This window comes from Hippocampus bargibanti, linkage group LG06 (genome assembly GCF_051943395.1).
Source record: "Hippocampus bargibanti isolate YZ-2025 linkage group LG06, ASM5194339v1, whole genome shotgun sequence".
Classification (NCBI taxonomy): Eukaryota; Metazoa; Chordata; class Actinopteri; order Syngnathiformes; family Syngnathidae; genus Hippocampus; species Hippocampus bargibanti.
This window is the reverse complement of record NC_142739.1, coordinates 3143849-3159009: the sequence shown is the minus strand read 5'-3', so window position 1 is coordinate 3159009 and position 15161 is coordinate 3143849. Positions and strand designations below refer to the sequence as shown.

General features: G+C 42.5%; 1 protein-coding gene across 1 annotated transcript in view; it reads right to left on the bottom strand.

Moving 5' to 3' along the window:
* Positions 1-15161, bottom strand: part of ibtk (inhibitor of Bruton agammaglobulinemia tyrosine kinase) — a 34626-nt gene that overhangs the window by 1733 nt on the left and 17732 nt on the right. Inside the window, exons 22-28 of the mRNA XM_088998225.1 lie at positions 14556-14668; positions 14328-14473; positions 14153-14259; positions 13446-13544; positions 13176-13334; positions 11415-11612; positions 9-144 (exon numbers count right to left, since the gene is read on the bottom strand). Of these exons, the coding sequence (XP_088854351.1) occupies positions 9-144; positions 11415-11612; positions 13176-13334; positions 13446-13544; positions 14153-14259; positions 14328-14473; positions 14556-14668 (958 nt within the window). The remainder of the gene's footprint in view (positions 1-8; positions 145-11414; positions 11613-13175; positions 13335-13445; positions 13545-14152; positions 14260-14327; positions 14474-14555; positions 14669-15161) is intronic.

Here is a 15161-nt window from a genome sequence, read left to right as displayed (position 1 = left end):
CGCAGTACCTGGATGAGTGCCAGCGGCTTCTCTCGACTGCGGATTAGCGCCGCTTCCTGCTGTCGCTCCTCCTCCACGATGGAAGCAAAGGTCACTGAGGAGGTAGGAGGGGGGCTTCCGGCTGCTGCTGCCTTCACCCAGGGCCTGAAGGGAGAGACGATGAGGGGGGAGGAAAAGAAAGAGGATGTATGAGGCACTGTCCTGTCTCATTGGCAAACAAAAGAATATGAGAACAGAGTGGCCAGCTTCGAGGTGACTGGCTGCCTATACATCCAACTTGAATACAGTCATTAAGGAATGTAACCATGTAACTAGCCTAAATCATGATGTGGACCTCAATCCTGACCGTATTAGGACCAGAATGATGAGCTTTAAAACATGATTTAAATCTTGGAAAACACAAAACGGCAGTTATTTTTGGCTCGCTACACTTGAGAAACTGCACCTGAAAACTGTTTTGTGGACCAGAAAGTCTATTTTAGTTGACAGTTCAGTTGCCTGCTTTGTACAACTGTTTGGCATTTTCTTGGAATTTCAAGTCAAATAAAAATTCTGACATGAGAAAATACAGTGAACTGTTTCGATGTACTGGGAATGAGTCCAGCCATAAACACCCAAAAGCTGCGTGTAATTGATGCCCAATCCCTAAAAAGTTTTTTGACTGCCCATTAGACGTCACAAGAAGGTGGCAAAGCACTAATACTGTCCAATTGAAACTCTTCTACCAACATAGCACTCAAAACGATGCTGTTGCTGCTTTGGACACAAAAACAGCATATAAACCCAAAAAATGTTTGTTTGTTTTTATTTTTGGGAGAAAAAAAAAATCAGTGAATACCGTATTTTTCGGTGTGTCAGCCGCTCCAGAGTATATGGCACACCCCCAAAGCATGTTGTATTTTTAAACTTTTCCATATATAAGGCGCGTCAAAGTACATATAAGATGCCCCTTCAATGAATGACAAAAGTTATCCAAAGATAATATATAACCATATAAAGGTTTCCAAATATAAGGCACACCACATTATAAGGTGCTACAGTAGAGGCTGGGGTTACGCACTACTTCTTCTACAGGGGGAAATTGAGTCGGTGGCTGATGACAGTACGTTGTTGCGAAACATGTTTTGCTCAATATTACTTCACATATAAGGCGCACCTGCGTATAAGGTGCAGGATCATCTTTTGAAGAAAAGCAAGTCTTTTGGGTCCACATTATACACCGGAAAATACCCTATGTGAATCCGCTGGAAGTATGCTGTAGTGCCAATATAATCAATTCAAACATAACCACAAGTTTTTATACTGAATACTGAGGCAAATATAAATTTACTTAATCCATTTATGTTGATTCTGTTCATGTCAACACAGATAAATTCAATTTCAAATGCATTATGTTGTTTCTTGCCACATTCATTCTTCTTCTTTTCCTTTCGGCTTTTCCCTTCAGGGGTCGCCACAGCGAATCAATGTCCTCCATTTATCCCGGTTTTGTGCATCTTGCCACATTCATTACTGTTAATTATATTTAATGACATTATTGTTAATGATATACTGCATTTGTAGCCATTTGATATTCTGTTTTGATTTAAAAATAAAATGTGTTCATATGAACACGCTTGGCGTAAATGGGTTAAGATTCATTCGATCCTTCCTGGACATAATCACGCCAGACATCTTTTCGAGGACCTTAGCTGATCAACATTTCACTATTGTTTATTTATCCTCGCTATATTATGTGAAAGCCATGTGGAGACAACAGCAAGTAGGATTCTAAAAATCAGAATTGAGGGGGTTAAGATTCATAGATCAGCAATACATCTAAAGGAATGACTGTTCCGGAAGACGAGGCTGGTGCAACTGGTGCTGTGGTTTCTTGACTTTTCCGCTAAATACCAAGAGGAACCTGATACCTGCTCACTCTTCCGTAAGATATAATGTGACGTGAGGGCTGCCCTTATCAATTCTTGTTAGTATCACTGGCTTTCCTCTAGACTAACGCAGCTGTTTAACATCTGGAAGACTCCTTGACAATCTGCTGCAGGGTAAACACACAGCAAAAGTAACTTTGCAGACAAGCAGGAACTACGGAAAAAGCGTTTAATTTCAGATTTCAACCTTACTGAATCACAGGCTTTTGCAAATACAGTACGGCAGATGACACCCAGCTTCAAAGCCTGTTTCTGGGCACGGTATATATTTCTCTAGACGAGTGTTGTTGAAGTCAGGGTGACATAGGTCGCATCAACCTTGCTGACCATAATTTTAAACTGGTCATCCCACTTCCCCCGTAGTCAATCGTAAGCATTTTTTTCACTGTCATACTGAGAAAAATCCAGTGAATGTCATCAAAAGTACTGAGGAGGTATTTACATACTCAAAGGTATTATTGTTTATATACTCAAGGCAAAATATTTCCAGTCATATTTGTGAATCAGAATTAAATTCATTAGCGGGTTGCTCCTATTAATTCATTGGTGTATTTTTTTGGTCCTTTAGAGTAAAGTGCATTTTATTTGTTCGAGCAGACTTGAGCAAAGTACATCCCACGAATCACAATCTGCCTACTGTCCCTAGTCTGACTGGCCCATGCAGTCTTTATGATGCGAAAATACAACATAAAATATACAGTGAATTAATTATAAAAGGTGACACTTATTTTTTTCTATGGCTACTGGCAATGTCTGAAACTCATGACAAAAAGTTCGGACACCAGGGCAGACAACTCTGAAGTGTTGCCTGCCCGCCCAGAAAGTTGCCTGCCCCATTTTTCACAACTTGAAACACAAAAAGACGACTAATCACAAAAAAAAAACAGTGTTGCGAGGTACAAAGGATTTTTTTAATTAAGGAAGTACCTACCACAAATGCTCCCTTGATTAATTTGAAGCTTTCTTCTGGGGATGAGGTTCTGTCAATCTACTTTGGAAAATGATATTCAAATGCACAACCTTACAACACTCGGAAAAGTCTGAAGCACGAAACAGGCTTCTGATTGGCTGCGTGCCGAATATGCAAATTTCCAAACGAACGTTGGTTTGGCAATTTGCATACTCTGCATGGCAGCCAACCAGAAGCCTGCTTCGTGCTTCGGACTTACCGTGACTGTAAAGTGTACTTGATGATGATGATGATGATAATAATAATAATACAGTAAAGTCTCGTTATATCGATATTCTCGGGAGTTAGAAAAAATGTCGATATAACCGTACTGTCGATATATCCGACCTGCGCTGAACTGCATTAACAAAAGCCGCCAAAAAAGGGCATCCAAGCGCCATATAAGAAACGGAGCTGGCCATGAGCTCGCCATTTTGTGCCTCTTTTTTTTTGGGTGAGAAATATTCCCCCAATGTTGCCTCAAAATGGCACATATAATTCTTTAATCAATTGCAAACATGTATGCTTTCCTCTCCAGAACTACAGTGTATTTGAATAATAATAATAATAATTACATTTCATTTATAAGCGCCTTTCAAAACTCTCAGGGTCACTTTACAGTCACAGGATAAGTTTTTCTGTGGGTGAGTAGCGGCAGCCACACGCTCCAGCGTTCACTCCACCCGGAAGTAATTCAAATAGAATAGTAAGACAAATAGATAAAAAGCTATTTTAGTGCTTTGTTCCAGCTTCAGCTGTTGTTAAAGCACTATATAAACCAATATGTATGCATTGCATTGTATTTTGGACAGCCGCCCTCATTTCAAGCTCATATAACTCCAGACCCATATAATTTAGGAATTATCTCTCTTTCTGATGAAAAAAGATAGTTGTAAGGCGCTTAGAAAGAGGAGTTCACATGGTTTGTAGCAGTTTGCTAGCGTTTGCTATATTGAATAAAGCAAACGTTTGATTTGAAAAAAAAAAAAAAAAAAAAAAAAAAAAAAAAAAAACTTTTTTTCTTGAAGAAGTTGTCTGCCATCCGGGCCGAGACATTTTGAAAGTTGTACGCCCGACATAAATGTTGTATGCCCCGGGCCTCCGAGCAGACGTTATTTCAAACACTGCTACTGGATAAAACGAATTCCTTCACGACTGATTGCTAGCGTTTGCTTTATTGAATAAAGCAAACGTTTGATTTGAAAAAAAAAAAAAAAAACTTTTTTTCTTGAAGAAGTTGTCGGCCATTCGGGCCGAGACATTTTGAAAGTTGTACGCCCGACGTAAATGTTGTATGCCCCGGGCCTCCGGGCAGACGTTATTTCAAACACTGCTACTGGATAAGACGAATTCCGTAACGACTGACCATGATATCACTACGGGGAGGAGCGCTTTGGAGTGTACATCGGAAAACCGCCAATGCAAGACCACCACCAACCAAATCCAGGAGGCAGCAAGAGATAGACAGACTGGTCAGAGAAAGAAGGGACCTGCGAAAACAGTGGAAGAAGGTCTCTGATGCAGAGAAAGAAGGTCTCATGCTGCTCCAAGGGGACATGCCGGTTGGCAACCTTACGAAGGGCAGACAACTTGAGAAAACATCGCAAGAACAAGGAACACACAAGAACACGGTTCTATAAAAACCCCTTCAAGTTTGTCAAAGACCTCTTCGCGAAGGACAAAAGCGGAATCCTGAAAACCTCCAAGCAGGAACTTGAAAAGCATCTGGAAAAGGTCCACCAGGACACAAAAAGGCAGGAAAAACTAGCTATCCCACATGACATCCCCCCTATTGAACCACCAGAATTCAACCTCGAGACAGGCCCTCCAAAATGGAAGGAAGTGGACAATACAATACGGCCTACAAGATCAGCATCAGCCCCGGGGCCAAATGGAGTTCCATATAAGCTCTACAAGAACGCACTAGATGTTCTGCGTTATCTTTGGAGACTCATGAGGATTGTGTGGCAGAAAGGGATAATACCAAAGGAATGGCAGAGAGCCGGAGGCGTACTAATTCCCAAGGAGAAGGATGCGGCAGACATCAGTCAATTCTGTCCAATTAGCCTTCTCAACGTTGAGGGGAAAATCTTCTTTAATGTTTTAGCACAGAGACTTTCCACCTACCTGGAGAAGAACAAGTACGTCGATACATCTGTACAGAAGGCTGGCATCCCTGGGTTCTCTGGTTGCTTGGAGCACACCAGTATGATCTGGCACCAAATCCAAGCGGCAAAGAAAGACAAGAGATCTTCATGTCATCTTCCTCGACCTGGCCAATGCCTTTGGCTCAGTTCCCCATAACCTTCGCTGGGAATTCTTCAACTTTTTCCATGTTCCATTACCGCCTTGGTAAAAGCCTACTTCGAAGACCTGCAACTCTGCTTCACAACACCATGGCAGCGTGTAGAAGTCGGCATCATGGCAGGTTGTACGATTTCACCCCTGGCCTTCACAATGGCCATGGAGGTCATCATCAGGGCCTCAAGGTGGGTGGTGGGGGGTGAGCGAACAAGGAATGGGATCCACCTCCCACCTATCCGGGAATACATGGATGGCATGGCCACCTTGACCACTACCGCAGCTTGCACCAGGCAGCTACTTGGAAAACATTAAATGGGCCCGGATGAAAATCAAGCTGAGCAAGTCACGCAGCACCTCAATCGTCAAGGGACAGCTAAAAAATGTGAAGTTCTGCATTGGTGATGACCAAATACCAACAGTGTCTGAGGAACCGGTCAAAAGCCTGGGCAGGTGGTACAATGCAAGCCTCAGAGACAAAGATCAAGTGCAGCAACTAAAGCAGGACATCACCAAGACTCAGCTGCCAGGAAAGCTCAAGCTCTGGTGTCTGCAGTTTGGACTTCTCCCTCAGGTAATGTGGCCACTCACAGTATATGAGGTCCCACTCTCAACTGTGGAGAAGATGGAGCGAACCATCACTAGATATGTGAAACGCTGGCTTGGTGTTCCACGCTGTCTGTCCCACATCGGCCTTTATTGCAAAGGGGTCCTTGAGCTTCCAATCACAAGCCTCACCGAAGAGTACAAGTGCGCTAAAGTGAGACTTTAGATGACCCTCACAGACTCCAGAGACCGGAAGATCAGTCAAGCTGCACCCCCCCCCCTATCAACGGGACGGAAATGGACGCCATCCATTGCAGTGCAGCAGGCCACAGCAGCCCTAAGGCACAGCGACATTGTGGGACACGTTCAGCTAGGAAGAGGGGGGTCTGGCCTTACAAACAAACCTTCTTGGCGTAAGGCTTCAACATCGGAAAGAAGGAAAATGGTGATAGCAGAGGTGCGTCGCCAAGAGGAAGCTAAAACAACTGCTCTTGCCAAGCAGGGACAATGGATGAGGTGGGAAGGCCTGGAGAAGAGAAGGCTCAGCTGGAAGGATCTCTAGGAAATGGAGGCAAGCAACATCAGCTTCATCATCAGAGCTATCAATGACGTGCTCCCATCTCCAAAAAATCTCCACCAATGGTATGGCGAAGATCCAACCTGTGACCTCTGTCGAACTCCAGGAACTCTCAAACACATCCTGACCGGTTGTAAGACCAGCCTCACACAAGGCCGCTACACCTGGAGGCACAACCAGGTCCTGAAGCGTTTGGCAGTTGTCCTTGAGAGCAAGAGGAATACCATCAACTCCTTGCCAATGAGAGCCACCACGTACAGCACAGCACCATTGACTTTCATCCGAGAGGGACAGAAAAAGCCCAATCATCCTACTGCCAAACCAGAAGTTGGACAGCTATCCGGGGCCCGCGATTAGGACATGCGGGTTGACATTGGCCAGCAATTTGTTTTCCCAGCGGAGATTGCAGCCACCACCCTCAGACCAGACTTGGTGCTCTGATCCCCTTCACTCAAGGCTGTCTACATCGCAGAACTCACAGTCCCATGGGAAAACTCTGTTGAAGAGGCCTATGAGTGCAAGAAGCTGCGCTACACAGAACTCGCAGTGGATGCGCAACAGCTGGGATGGAAAACCAAGGTACAGTAAAGTCTCGTTATATCGATATCGGATTAATCGATAGTCCCGGTTATATCGATACTATTTCTATGCACGCACGGAGAAAATTGCATGCAAACAGGGTCGGATATATCGATAGTCCCGGTTATATCGATATTTTTTCGTACTCCCTTGAATATCGATATAACGAGACTTTACTGTATATCCAATTGAAGTTGGATGCAGAGGGTTTGTGGCTTCCTCCACCATCAGGTTGCTAAAAGACCTGGGTATCCATGGACAGGCTCTGTGGCATACAGTTCGGTCACTCTCTGAAGCGGCAGAAAGAAGCAGCCACTGGATCTGGATGAAGAGGAAGGACCCTTGTTGGGCTCATAGATCAGCAACCTAAGACCCCCCCACCAGCTTCTGAACATCTGATTGGGCATGGGACACAAGCGCAGGCGTGATCAACCTGTCGCTGGCCACCATCGATGAGGGTGTCTAGTGATTAAAAGGGCGAAACCCCCAATGATTCTTTGGCACACTACTGACGATGTGTCCCAAATTCACAACCTCCCATCCCTGAGGCACAGCTTCAACATCACGTCAGTGGTTCATGATTCTCTCTCTATATATATATATATATATATATATATATATATATATATATATATATATATATATATATATATCTCTCTATCTCGATCTCTATCTACCTCAATCTCTAGATCTCTATTTCTATCTCTCGACCTCTCTCTATCTCTCTCTGTATCTCTCACTACTGACGATGGCACACTACTGACGATGTGTCCCAAATTCACAACCTCCCATCCCTGAGGCACAGCTCCCACACCACTCTCAACATCAAGGCTAATCTCATGTGAGGACCATCCATTGGCACAAATGGACAGAATAATATCATGTCCAGTCTTTCATGATTCTGGATTGCATTTGAGGAATGGCTAAAATGTGTTCATGGTTGGTAGTCATACTGCCAGTAAGTAGTAAAACATAGAATCCCCGTATCCACGTTACTTGTGAATGTTGAGGATAAAGCAGTGCTTCTCAATTATTTTCTATGACCCCCTGCCCCCCAACCGTGACTCTAAATCGTATCATTTATCTATATACAAACCGTTGCATAATACTTTATACTTATTCGCGTAATTAAGAATACAAAAAGAAATATATATGGACCAACTTAAAACAAATTTACGTTTCTCATGTCCCCTTTTAAAAAGACTGCCCAGTATCATTGTGTGGTGGATTAAAAATATGTCAAGCATTCAATGATATTATAATGTCTTCAACATGTTCTAGAGGAATGCCGGGGTGAGCAAATATTCAATAAACAGTTGGAAAGTTAAACCATACCAATTTATTACTTGATAAGTGAAAGGTCCCGTAACTTTCTGCTGGTCATTGTATCTTTGACCTGTGTGGCACTACCAACAACCACCTGAAGACAGTATATTCACAATGCGCTTTCCAAAATTTGCGCACTATAAAACATTCCTACATTTTCTTGTGCTTTATTTTATCCTCACGAGCGTTGCGGGGGTTCTGGAGCCTATCCCAGCAGTTTTAGGACAGTAATAATAATACATTTTATGTGAAAGAGCTTTTCATCATACTTAAAGACACTTTACAAAAGTTAAGAACAAAATAAAATGTACACCAGAAGATAAGCATACACAATGGACATAAAAAAACAGTAGGCGGGGGACACCCTGGACGAGTTACCAGCCAGTGTACATAGAAAAGAATGCGCTCACACGTACATCAAGGGACAATTTGGAGTGCTCAATCAGCCTGCCATGCATGTTTTTGAAATGTGGGAGGAAACCAGAGGACATGGAGAAAATCTATGCAGAGGAGGGGGTGGGGGTGGAATGCAAACTCCTCACAGGGAGTACAGAGCGGGGTTTGAACTCACAACCTCTGCACTGTGAAGTCGGCGTGCAGAGGTTTGCGAGTTGCGATGTGAGTCAGATGCGATGCAGAAGAAGAGATTAGCTGCCTCGGACTAATAGTCCCTATGTTATTAAATGGGGCAATGTCTGTATTACAAACATTGGTAGATGAGCCCCTCCCCAAAAAATGACAAAGACAGCAATACAGTGATACTTTGGCTTATGACCTCAATTGGTTCCCAGACAGTGTGTAAGGCAAAAAGTGTGTATCCCCAAAATTAATTTCCAAGAGGAAACCACTAAAATGAGAATAATCCGTTCCCAGGTCCCCATAAAACATAATTTTCTACTTTCTAATTTTCTAAGCCTTAAAACTACACAAAATATACCTTATTTTATGTATAATAAATGTGCTATGGTATTATAATTAAAGGAATAAACTGTACAGTATAATAAAGTCGTTTTATTTACCTTTGTGATGGTCGTTGATGGCTTAATGGAATGGCCGGTTTCATCAGCATTAAACACTTGATGATGAACGTAGCCATCTTCTTTTACCATCTTGAGGAATGATCCCTTGTAGGTGCTTTCTCTGCGATAATTTTACCTAGTTCCTCATCAATTGTGTTCTGTTTAGCTGGGTTGATAGCTTTTTGCATTAAGTGTACAGATGGCTTGTGCGGGTTATTTGTGGAGCCTGATTGATGGGAAATTTAACCTTGCAGTCTACACTCTGCCTTTGAACTATCAAAGTTGAAACGAGTCCAAATTTCATTGTTTTCTATCCATTTTGTCACTCTCCCTTTCTCTTTAATGTTTAAACCACCTCCCCTCACTGCTGCGTTCTTGACCAATCACATGGCTTTAACCGTAGACTGGGGGCGGGGAAGAGAGGACAACAAAAATGTTGGCAGCTATTTACTTTTTTGGAGAATGGCTTCACTCTCTCTGTCTGTAACACCCCCCCCCCCACCCCACTGCTGCGTTGTTGACCAATCACATGGCTTTAACCGACGACTGGAGGCGGGGAATAGAGGACAAAAACAAGCCGGGCTCGTTCGCGAACGACACACCACTCATTGTGGCAGCTCCATGTGTAACCTGAAAAATCGTCCGCATGCCAAGGGGTTCGTAAACCGAGGTATCACTGTAGTTACAGAGAATTACGGAACGTTTCTCGGACTCATGTAATACGAGGCATATTCGCATATGACCGGGTGTCACACTGCAGGGATAGCTGTTTATTGCACTTGTTCCCTTTGCTCATTAAATCGAACTTGAGATGTTTTGATGGTCTCTCAATTGCTCTTTCACACAAAGTCATGCATACTGCTAAGCATACACATTTCTTGTGTGTGTGTGTGTGTGTGTGTGTGCGCGCGCCAGTCTCTATCAGCCAAGCCAGCCAGCTCCTCCCTCAGTATGTGTCTTCCAAATTTATAGGCCAACTGTGAGCTCTGTTTGGTAATTTGAATACTTAGATGTGACTAGCAGTCAAAATCTGTAACATGTTACGTTGAGAGACGCAAGGTTGAACATTTGGGAAGAAGTAAGGTTGTAAATCGTGAAAACCCAGAAATTCATGGATGCCAGAAACATCGGCACATTGCCATAGAGCCTTATTCTGCCACATGTGGTGAGAAGGTTTTCCTCTCCAAAACGATCACAATTCTTCTACAGCTTTAACCGCACCCATGTAGGAGCACAGCGAAAAATTCCAACTTTGAGACAGAAGAGCAACAGGTTCAATTTCTCCCGTGCAAATAGATATCTGAGTCACGATTTATACTTTGCATTCACCCACAACCTGTTTCCAGCCAATTGCAGGGTATGTGTAGACAAATAACTATTCATACTCACAATCACATCTAAGGACATGCAAGTTTGGGAGATATGAGAGGAAGTTGAACAACCCACACATGGACACGGGGAGAACATGCAAATTCCACACAGGAAGGTCACAGCTGGGATCGAACCTTGCAAATGTACTTTAAAGTATCGCCACTCACTTAACATGCATTGAGCAAAAAAAAAGGTATTGTGATACATTGCAAAACGATATTTTTCCCCAGCCCTAATAGACTGTCATGACAAATCTTTTGATGCCCTGAGTCTTTTGTACACTACTAAAATACAGCGTATGTTACTCATATTTGAAAATGTTATTTTTTTTCTCAATTGTCAATGTTCATATTGTGCCAATCATATTGTGCCAATACCAGTGTAAATTACACTTTTTCCACATTCACCATGAAAATGGCGGCCTATATAACAGGCATTCTAATGAACTAACTGTTTCACTGTCAAAGCATAAAATACACTCAATATGAATAGGGATTTCTTCAAAAAACAGTCAGGACTGACACAACAAAACAACTGACAGCACACCCAAAGAAAAATGTTACAAAGAAAGACAATGCATGTCCAGATCATGTTCACTTTACTCCCAATTTTAATACATTTGGTCTGCAGGTATTGAAGGGAGACAAAACCAGCCAAATTAATTTAAGTGAAACCGAATCACTTCCCATGGTACACCCAATGACCTCTTGTATTTGGCCAATTGGGAATCACTGGTTTAAACTTGTGTAAGGTGAAGCACTATTTTGACCACAGTGCCTCCCAGTGATAGCAGAACAAAATGCATGGAGTTAACTTACCCAGGTTTCTCCGGCTCGTCGCCATCAGCACATTTGAATGACACCCTCCGATTAATAGGGGTAATGCTGACAGGTAACGCTTGACCACTTTGATCCCTGTGAGGTCCCGGCTGCCCCGCTCGGAGGAGGATATTCTCCTCCTCCTCAAGCAGCGCCCGGAAGGAGCAAGGTGAAGGTTGGGACTGGAGTGCTGTTGCCCTGATGACAGAAATCAGTGGAGTAGAAACATGAAACACATTGAAATAGTGGAGCTTTAATTTGACTGATAAACCGAATGATGTATGTAAAAAAATGTAAAAAGAACAGTGTTTTTAGCAATACATAAGCCTAATACGGTTTAGCACAGGGGTCGGGAACCTATGGCTCGCGAGCCATATATGGCTCTTTTGATAATTGCATATGGCTCGCCGATAAAACGAAATACATATTGTCGTTTTTTTCGCCGTTTATTTCCCGTTGGGGCTGCAGTTGGCGGAAAGCGCAATTTTGATTGGATGACACTGACCTAGAATGGCCGAAAGCGCCATTTTGATTGGATGACACTGACCTAGAATGGCCGAAAGCGCCATTTTGATTGGATGATAGTGGCTGTCATGTTGAAAAAGGTAAACGCCCAACTAGTGCACTTCATCGTGGATGCACCGGAGCATTAGAGGAGAGAAAATGTTCTGATTCTAATTTGCAATGAAACAATACCATCGATGAAACAGTCGAATGTCAGTGACATTTTAACAAGCCCCATGTTAACGTTAGCATCAACATACTTCTGCGAGAAGTAGATTGCAGATAGCAAGTGTGGAAGCTTATGAGCCGTGTGCAGGCTAGCTAGCAGTAACTTCGCCTCTGGACCGGCAAATTGAGTTTCATTCCGATAGTTTGCCTGGATTTTGACCAATCACGAGGAACGGAAAACCATTCATGTTAACGGTGAGTACTATCACAAAGTTATTTTAAATAACACATTCTGATATTTTGTTGAAAAGTGGCCGCGCGTGTGTGTGCTCGCGCACGCGAGCGCTTGTATTGCGCGCGCGAGCGTTTGTATGTGCGCGCGCGTGTAGCTCTCACTGAAAAACATTTCTAAATATTTTACTTTTATGGCTCTCTTAGTCAAAAAGGTTCCCGACCCCTGGTTTAGCACCTCTATTCATGGTGGTTCGGTGACCAAGGACTAGAAAAAACACAAACAAGTAATTGTTAGCAAACCTAAAAAGTTTTACAATGAGGACAAAACAAAAACATGTCCTGAACACAAAAACAAACAAGTGAATAATCAGGGAAAGTTTAAAGAAAAAGACTCTTCAACTAGTGTATGTGTTTTTACATATGCCAAAATGGCGACTATGAGGGCCATTCAATAAATAAGGTGAATTTCTTTGGAATCAGGACTTCTGATCAAGATAGAACCTTTTTTACTTTTTTATCCCCTCCCAACTTAAGTCTCCCAGTGTTGTCACATCGCTTTCCCATGCAAAAGCTTCTATATTCCCTCTGCATAAAAATGAGATTGGACTAATCTCTCAAGCAGTCGCTCACAATACATCTGACGTCATCGTTACTTATGAACTTGGTGCCAACTCCTGTTAAGTGCTGAGGCAGGTCAAGAAGAAACACAGGTGTCATAAAGTACTCATCTTGCATCATGACAATGCAAGGCCTCACACAGCAGCCCAAATAGCAAGCTACAAGCATACAATCTGTCTCGCCTGAACAGAATAAGTTATATTTAAAATGGAAGGATGGATTTGGGAGAACACTCACCAGGTCTTGCCACTGCTGTTTTTGGATGGCGTGACTCTAGGGGTGGATTTGGATGCTGTGGCCTCCACATTGGTCTCTTTATTGGCCAAGGCCAACATCTTCCTTTGCTTTTGGGACACTTTCATAGGAGTAGGAGAATATTTGCAGAGGGTACCAACACTGAAGGCAAGCAGAAAAATATGGAGAGTGGGTGGGAATCCCCCAAACGTGTGCCATCAATAGTCTATAAACAAGAACTGTAGCCAACCTGAATATGCATTGAATTTTTACCTTGCTCGACTTTTAGGAACTGGTTTGACGGTCTGCGCAGAGCTGGCTTCCATGTCCATGATGGCTCTAAGATCCAACACTGGAGGTGGATGTGGAGGTCTACAGTTCGAAATAACATACAGTCAAAAGCTGGATGAGATTTCAAGTCATCATGGCAGAAAACTTTCTCCTATGCATCTATTCAAAATATTGCTGGAGAAAAAGATGCACTTCAAGTGACTTTCTCGAATCATATTTCTAACCTTCATTTGATTCAGGTGCAATGTATTTGGAGAGGAAACTATTACAACACATAACATAACAAATTCATTATTTAGTCAGCTGGAAGGACCATACAAAGTTGTGTAAATCTCAATGGACTTGTTTCAAAACCCCAAATCCAACCCTTGTGTTGCATCAACCTATTGCAGCACAGGTGGGCCTGGACCGAACAAAGCTTGATGATTGCTTGAAAATAATCTATAAGGTGTCTGAAGTAAATGTGGCCCCATCACACAAGCTATGAGTCAATTATTTTCCTATGTAGGTTTTAATAAACGATTGATTTAACATAATAGTCATACTCCTTTTGGAACTCTTAATGTATGGTTCCTGTAAAAAAAAGTATGTTTGTTAAATTTATAGAGTACATGTACGGCATGGTGCATGGTCAGGATCGCATCACCCGTGTCTTAATTTGTGCCATGAAAAACCCTGGTCAATCTTACTTGCGAAGGATCTTTGGGATATCTTTTGGACTAGAGGTGGGGGGAGGTGGAAGGTCATCCCTTGTATTGGGTGGAATCTTTATTCTCTGACACAAGACCCCCTCGTCCTGTGGATAATAAAACCAATTACTTTCCTGTCTTTGAATAACATGTATGACCCCTACACTACACTAACCGCAGCTCTTTCATGAAACACTGGTGACTGCATATCTCTGGGGCTACCCAGTCCCATGCAGCTACCCTCTGAGTCCGATGTGAGCAGCTCCTGCAGTGACTCTGTTGAGGTGCCTTTTCGTGTCTTCACTAGGCACGGGGAAACTCCTGAAAGAAATAGTTATTGCAAATCAGTCTAAAGTGAGGCCTTTAAGTATACTATCACTTGTATGTGTTTGTGCAACCATACCTGCAGCAGGGGGGCTTTGAATAAGTTCAGAGATTGTGTAGCCTCCTGAGCTGTCAGAGCGTCGCCTTGGTTTCTTTTTAGCTTTCGTCTTGGCTTTCTTGAACAGTACTTCCCTGAGGAAGGAGGGTTTTGATTCAATAACAGCACACATTTAAATTGCATTTATTTTTAAGTGTATACACTGTTTATCATCTTCACTTTATCAAAAGTATATATTTTTTTATCGATACTGAAATCGTGATGAATACATTCTATTATTCAATGATTCTGAAACTTATTACGTATTATGTATTACAGAAATCTCTGGACCAAAACACAACTTTGCACTTAAACACACAATCCAAACATCCATCTATTATCCAATACAATTAAAAATGTTCATTATTATTTTTTTGTGTAATAAGTTGTCATATAGCCCAGCTCGAGATACAATACAGCAGAATTGTGCATATGCATATTAGGTGATTAATGGCCACTGATATCAGACAATTGAACTTGACAAAACATGCCGAGAAACATTATAAAGATTGTCTGCCCTCAATGACTGAGAGAGTGAGATGAAAAACAAGCATTAATGGGTGTCATTAAGGTGTGCTGAATGTAGTC